Below are 7,825 nucleotides of genomic sequence, written 5' to 3'. Positions count from 1 at the left end.
GAAATAAAATTAAATATAAATAACAATTAAATAAAAATTTTAACTAAATAAATTAACAATAAATAAATAAATACATTAAATTCAAATTAATTTAAATAATATACAAAATTTTATTTAAAAAATTAATTAAAAATAAAATAAAAATAAAATGAACATTTACATACATTAATTAATTAATTAAAATAAATAAATAAATAAATAAATAAATATTACCATCCATTTTATATATATATATATATATATATATATATATATATATATATATATATATATATAAATAAAGTATATATATCTTATGTTATGAAAAGTTTAGTACATAACTGCTAATTAAACTTTTTTAAATTATTAACTTGAACCTACACTGGCTTGTTGCCTCTACAGACAAAAATGTGCTATCATATAAACGTATATATAAACATAACTGGCTTATACAGGTATGTTTAATTAATTAACACATGAAAAAGATGGTCACCCACAAATGAAAATTTACTCGCTATTTACTCGTCCTCAGGTGATTCCAACCTTTATAAGTTTCTTTTTTTTTTCTGGTAACCACAAAAAAAAGATATCCTGAAGAATGTTAGAAACCGGTAACCATTGCCTTCCATTGTAGGAAAAACCAATACTATAAAAATCAATGGTTACCGGAATTTTTCAAAATAACTGCTTTTGTGTTTAACAGAAGGAAGAGATTCAAACAGGTTTGTCGGACAAATAAAGAACAAGTAAATGATGACTTGAGGATTTTTAATTATTTTTAGTTATTTTTTTGTATTAGATAATGCTACATCAATTCTGTTTTGTCACAAAAAGCAAATATTAAATGAATAAAACAGTTTGCATGTTGAAATATTACAACAAAAATTATAGCATGAAAAAATCATACACACACACACACACAAAGGGACTGACCGATGCGCAGGGGAAAATCTCCCTGGTTCCAGATGCTGAAGTTGAAGAGCAGGTGTGTGTGGAGCTGCAGCAGGAGCTGAGTGTTCTTCTCATATGTCATCTGCTCAATCAGCAGCTGAACCGCCACCAACACGCTCACGTCCACCAGGAACGCCGGCAGCTACACACACACACGCACACGCACACGCGCACGCACGCACGCACGCACGAACGCACGCACGCACGCACGCACGCACGCACGCACGCGCGCGCACGCACGCACGCACGCACGCACACAGACACAGACACAGACACAGACACAGACACAGACACACACACACACACACACACACACACACACCCAATATGTGTGATTTATGCTGACTCTACATAGACATAATCATTTTTATACTGTACAGACTATTATTATTCTGTCCTCTTCACCCATCCATACCTTTAAACCCAAACTCACAAAATAACATTCTGCAGTTTTACATTCTCAAAAATCTTACTTGTGTGATTTACAGTATAAACTTAACATACGGAGACATCAATTTAATGTAGGTCACCATTGGGATATAAACACAAACACATGACCACAAACACACACAGATACATACACACACATGCATAGTCACAAACATACACACACGTGCACTCATAATATGTTTTATCTCATCTCAATAAGGACATTGTACAGACTTCCACTGTTTTTCTCTCAATATAAAAGATATTCTCTATGGCCTACCCCAAGCCCTAACCCAAACCCTCACATAAAGCGCCAAACATTAGATTCTGCCTGATTCTTTCACTGATCTTGAGAGATGCTTGAACACACAAATACACACTCACAGACACAACACACACTCTCAAGCATAACACACAGAGTACACATGCGGACATGAATGTGAATGGACACACCCATGACATGCACACAGACGTCTGACAGAAGACTCTCATAGAGATTCACTGAGAAACAAAGGGGATTGTGGGTACCTTCTGCAGCAGCGCCCCTAATGTGGCCACACCATGCGAGTGCAGGAGAGTCTCCTGGTTTATCGGGTGTCTCTGCAGGAAATGCTTGATCACCAGCAGGAACGTCGCCACCAGATTCTTCTCCAGTCTGGCCTCTGATTCAGCAATGCCCCAAATAAAAACAATGCATCAACATTATCAAAATATAACAAAACTTAAATGCCTTATAATATGATAAAATCTTAAATCATATATAAAAAAAGTTAATTTTATTATTAATAATGGCAGTAACCACGGATTGTCTTGTGTGACAGTGCCCACCTGAGGCCCTGTTGGAGGGCAGTATGACCCAGTCTCCATCAGCGGGTGTTGCGGAGTCAGGGCTGATGAACTCCGACCCTGACGGCTCCACAGGATTTGAATCTGGGTTTAATAAGGTCAACTGCTCCAGGACTGGAAGAAGCACAGGGATCCCTCCAACACAGTTAATCATGTCCTGCAGAGAGAGAGAGAGAGACGCTGAGAGCAGCTGTTGGACCATCTGACAGATAAAGACATCATAAATAAATCAGGGAAACAGCACACATACTTTAATATCCCAGTTGACCACTTTATTTCCCGTCAGGCGACCGTGCAGCAAATTAGGGGACAAATCCAGACAAATGGGGTTCCTGCACGCCTGAGAATTAAAGAGCACAGTGATGAGTCAAATGTTAAAACCGCCCAACATGTAACTAATATAGAGTTGACATCTAAATTATTAACTCTCCTGTCAATTCCATTCAAATATTTCTTAAATGATGTTTAACAAAGCAAGGAAGGTTTCAGAGTATTTTCTATAGTATTTTTTTCTTCTGGATAAAGGCCTTATTTGTTTTATTTGGGCTAGAATAAAAGCAGATTTGAATTGTTTTTAAAACCATTTAAACAATATTATTAGCCCCCTTTAGAAATTCAAATGTTCAACAACCTTACAGTTTTATATGCCTTAACAATAAAAAGAAAAAAAAAAAGAAAAGAATTGCTCGGGTGAGGATCGAACATGGATCGACAACGTCGTAACGCAACATGCTGACCACTGGAGCACAATGGCGCTGTTATGCTGCGTTCACACCAGATGCGGAACGCGCGTCAAGCGCTAGTGATTTACATGTTAAGTCAATGCAAACGCGCGAATAGACATCCTGCGGCGCGATACGCGCGAATGGCGTTGCGCGAATGACGCAAATTGCGCGAATGGCGCAGGGCGAATTGAGCGTTTTGCGCGCTTGACGCACTTAACAAGCGTTTCACGTGAATCTCTCGATTTCGAAAATCTGAACTTCAGCGTCAACCAATCAGAAGCTTGCTCTTGTGGGGGCGTGATTGTGACGTAGAACCTGTTGTTGGTGTTCCAAGGGAAATCCTCCAGCCTTCACCGACAACAGCCTCGGTCATCCAGGTTAAGTTTCTGGAGGAGTTTATGAGCTCACAGAGCTGGATGCACCTCTGAAAGGATGTAGTGCACTCAGACACGACTCTAAACGTATCGACGCTGTTTTCAGTCTTCATAAAGCACATAAACACTGTTATTTTCTTCATATAATCCATGTTAGCCATTTAGCTATGAAGCTAGAGTCTTGGGGGAGACAGAAGCCCTGCCCATCACGCGAATCCGCATCTGTTCTGAAGTGAATTTGACATGTGAATGAATCGGGGTTTGACGCGTGAATGAAGCGAGTAAACTCAAATGTTCACATGGCTATTTATGCGCTAATAGCGCGTTTTGTCCGTGCGTTCCGCGTCTGGTGTGAACACATTATTACACTTGTGTGGCCGGAATGATAGTTACATCATCGCTACTCTGCAGGCTGCATTTTGCTCATGGGGCTGCGAGACAATAAATAAAAAGAGCAGAGCTGCGGCAAAATAATGAATAAAAAGAGCAAGGCTATGGTCAAATAAATCAGAAGCACCCGAGATCAGAAGACAACGTTCAGACTAGCTAAATGTACCGTGCTCTGATGTCAAACGAACCAGGGTGCGGACCAAACGTGCTAGTGTAAACACACTTAATATACCTTTAAGATGAATATTAGTGTCTTGAAAAATATTTCGTGAAATATTATGTCCTGTCATCATGGCAAAGATAAAATAAACCAGCTATTAGAAAGAGTTAATAAAACTATTATTTTTATATTTCCGTCCCTTTATTTTTACATGTATATACACTGCAGTTCAAAGCTTTGTGGTCAGCTGTTTTTGAAAGAAGTTTCTTATGCTCACTATTGCTAAACTGATCACCTTTGGAGAGTAGTGCAGCAGGAGTTTGGGTGCCAGCTCTCCCAGCTCCGCCTCCTGACTCCTGAAGGCCGAGATGCAGTTTGGTCCTGCGCTACAGAGGGCTTTGACATGAGTGGCCTGCAGCGGCTCGTGGAAGACCATAACACTGCCCAGCTGGCCCTGCAGTGATGTGGGACTGCCCCACTCGCTGTCCTGCGTCCCGGCAGAGATCAGTTTGGTGACAGACTCGGGTTTGGTGCCCAGCAGTCCACCCCATCCCGGGAGAATGGCGCCGAAGGATGAGCGTCCGGATGGATGAGCTCCGGAAAACGGAGGATCGGGGATCTGAGATGGAGGAGGGGTGGTGGTGCGGTGACCCGCTGAACCGATACAGCATGACGTAAAGGCCTGAGAGATGGAAACATCTACACATCAACACTGAAAGAAACGTGATTGATGCAATATTTCACCCTACATTAATATGCAATTGTCAAGTGATCTGTCATACTTCCCTACTTCATACAGCAGTATGTTAAAGCCTGCAAACTCACTGCATGTTAAAGATAGTAAAATCCAGCTCACAAACTGCTTTTACATACTACATAATAGGGAAGTATGCCATTTCAGACGCACAGTGTGCATTAGTATCAGGGGCAGACTGGGACTAAAAATCAGCCCTGGCATTGTAGCCACACCAGCCCATATTACCATACAGATACAGCCCCATCCAAGGACATGCACATTCACTACTTATATTTGTGTACAGATGGTAAAATATATAAGCGGTACCTATTTAAGAGATATTTAAACATTGGTTGTATGTGACTGAAACAAAAACAACCTATTCATATATGCCAGGCGTGTCCAAACTACGGCCCGAGATGGCCCGCAATCAGTTTTGTGGCGGCCCGCGAGGCTTTTTATAAATATCAATAGAATCTGGCCCGCTATACAAAAATGAACGTAATTCAATAAATAACCACCGGGCGTCGCTATTACATGCATTCAATTAAGCAGCAGTTCTTGTTATGAACTATATATCTATCTGTCTGTCTGTCTGTCTGTCTGTCTGTCTGTCTGTCTGTCTGTCTGTCTATCTATCTACACACAGTTGAAGTCTGATTTATTAGCCCCTCTTTGATTTTTTTCTTCTTTTTTAAATATTTCCCAAATGATGTTTAACAAGCAAGGACATTTTTACAGTATGTCTGATAATATTTTTTCTTTTGGAGAAAGACTTTTGTTTTATTTCGGCTAGAATAAAAAGTGGTTTAAATTTTTTTATGAACCATTTTAAGGTCAAAATTATTAACCCCTTAAGTCTTCAGAACAAACCATTGTTATAAAATAACTTGCCTAATTACCTTAACTTGACTAGTTAACTTGATTAACCTAGTTAAGCCTTTAAATGTCACTTTAAGCTGCATAGAAGTGTCTTAAAAATATCTAGTCAAATATTATTTACTGTCATCATGGCAAAGATAAAATAAATCAGTTATTAGAAATGAGTTACTAAAACTAATATGTTTAGAAATGTGTGGAAAAAAATCTTCTCTCCGTTAAACAGAAATTGGGGAAAAAAATTAACGGGGGCTAATAATTTAGGGGGGCTAACAATTCTGACTTCAACTGTATTTATATATATGCGTGTCTGTGTGATGTATGTAAAATTTGGCCCGCGACAACGTTTGTTTTTTTGCATCTGGCCCTCGGCCCAAAAAGTTTGGACACCCCTGATATATGCAATCATGTCATTCATTTTCTTTTCAGCTTAGTCCCTTTATTAATCTGGGAATCGCCAATTTATCCTGCATATGTTTTACACAGTGGATGCCCTCAAAGCTGCAACCCATTACTGGGTTACCCAATTCCCAATTGGCCAACCCAACTCACCTATAGCATGTGTTTGGACTTGTGAAGGAAACCAGAAGGAAACCCACACGAACATGCAAACTTCACACAGAAACACCAACTGACCCATATGAGGCTCAAACCAGCGACTTTCTTGCTGTGAGCCGACAGCACTACCTACTGCGCCACTGCACTGCCCCCTTTCGAGACTAGTTCAGTTAATTTTATGTCATTTTTTATGTCTGCGTAACCTTAGATTGGGTCGGCCCATCTCAAAACCAGCCGGTTGTTGCTGATTGGACCAATGCTTAACATTTACTGTTATTCTTACTATTATCACCATCATATTATTCACATCTCGCACGAGATAAAAGCTGCCTACATTTAAAAAACAATACATATGAAAAAATAAATAATATTAAAAAAATACATTTAAAAAATGGTCCGGCCCTTCTGGCATTTGCCAGAATTGCCAGATGGCCAGTCCGCCCCTGATTAGTATACATACCTATGCTTATGTGTTATACTGACAAACCATTGTTAATGTATGAACAGATGTCGCTCTCTCACCTCAGTCATGGTTGGGTATTTTAGAGGTGCTGATAGTTTCTGCTGTCCGTCCACAAAGATATAGACCAGACTCTGGCCAAACGGCCTCTTTCCTGGCACATGAACTACACCGATACTGTGCTGAAGGTCAAAAACATCTCATTAAGCTCAACTACACACACTAGACAGGCAGACCTCAGTTTACTGCAGAACATTTCCTCACCCAGAGCGAATCACAGAAGCAGTAGTCAGGCAGCATGACGGTGACGTATTCTTTCTTGGTGCACACAGCAACCACAAGAACTCCGGCTGAACTGATGAAGGCCTCAAACCCGGTACCGCCCGGGGTGAAAAAACTACAGATGTATGAAACAAAAACAAGTAGTTAAAGTACACAAATATCACAGTAAACAATATTTACCAATTAGTATGTCCACAGATTAGAGTCTTAAATTTGTTAATTTGCATGAAGCAATAGGAATTTAGCCATATAACAAATGAAAATAAAGTAAAAACACAACATCCAGACAAATGATTAGTGTAGAGTGTTGAATATACAGCAAATCAGGTGTTTAGAAAGTAAATGCAATGACTCCATACACTCACCGGCCACTTTATTAGGTACAACAGTCCAACTGCTTGGTAACGCAAAATTATAATCAGCCAATCACATGGCAGCAACTCAATGCATTTAGGCATGTAGACATGATCAAGACGATCTGCTGCAGTTCAAACCGAGCATCAGAATGAGGAAGAAAGGGGATTTAAGGAGAGGGTGCTCGCTGCAGAGCCATTTGAGGAGAGCTGAGCTCCAGCGAGGGGGAGCATGAGCTGTCGCTCCTCCTCCTGTAAGCTGTTTTAATGCGTACACCAACCCCACCCCTAACCCTACCCCCAGTGACATCACTCGTAGAAGAAGTGCAAAAAAGGTGGAGCTCATGCTCTGCAGCGAGCACCACTTGGATTTAAGTGACTTTGAATGTGGCATGGCTGTTGGTGCCAGATGGGCTGGTCTGAGTATTTCAGAAACTGCTGATCTACTGAAATGTTCATGCACAAATATCTCTAGGGTTTACAGAGAATGGTCTGAAAAAGAGTAAATATCCAGTGAGCGGCAATTCTGTGGGCAAAAATGCCTTGTTGATGCCAGAGGTCAGAGGAAAATGGCCAGACTGGTTCCAGCTGATAAAAAGGCAAATAACCACTCGTTACAACTGAGGTCTGCAGAAGAGCATCTCTGAACACACAACACGTCCAACCTTGAGGCGGATGGGCTACAGCAGCAGAAGGACACACC

General features: G+C 40.4%; 1 protein-coding gene across 14 annotated transcripts in view; it reads right to left on the bottom strand.

The window, feature by feature from the left end:
- Positions 1-7,825, bottom strand: part of nbeal1 (neurobeachin-like 1) — a 117,621-nt gene that overhangs the window by 57,074 nt on the left and 52,722 nt on the right. For all 14 annotated transcript variants that reach the window (XR_015493011.1, XR_015493013.1, XR_015493012.1 and 11 more), the window contains 7 exons: positions 6,752-6,884; positions 6,550-6,669; positions 4,150-4,536; positions 2,456-2,545; positions 2,188-2,362; positions 1,888-2,021; positions 913-1,072 (listed from right to left, as the gene is read on the bottom strand). Coding sequence is in view for 8 of the 14 variants with exons in the window: in XM_087256441.1 (XP_087112567.1) it covers positions 913-1,072; positions 1,888-2,021; positions 2,188-2,362; positions 2,456-2,545; positions 4,150-4,536; positions 6,550-6,669; positions 6,752-6,884 (1,199 nt within the window). In the remaining 6 variants the exon portion in view is untranslated. The remainder of the gene's footprint in view (positions 1-912; positions 1,073-1,887; positions 2,022-2,187; positions 2,363-2,455; positions 2,546-4,149; positions 4,537-6,549; positions 6,670-6,751; positions 6,885-7,825) is intronic.

This window comes from Danio rerio, chromosome 6, assembly GCF_052040795.2.
Source record: "Danio rerio strain M-AB ecotype USA chromosome 6, GRCz13ab, whole genome shotgun sequence".
Taxonomy (NCBI): Eukaryota; Metazoa; Chordata; class Actinopteri; order Cypriniformes; family Danionidae; genus Danio; species Danio rerio.
The sequence above is the reverse complement of the archived record's forward strand: the minus strand, read 5'-3'. Positions and strand labels throughout refer to the sequence as shown.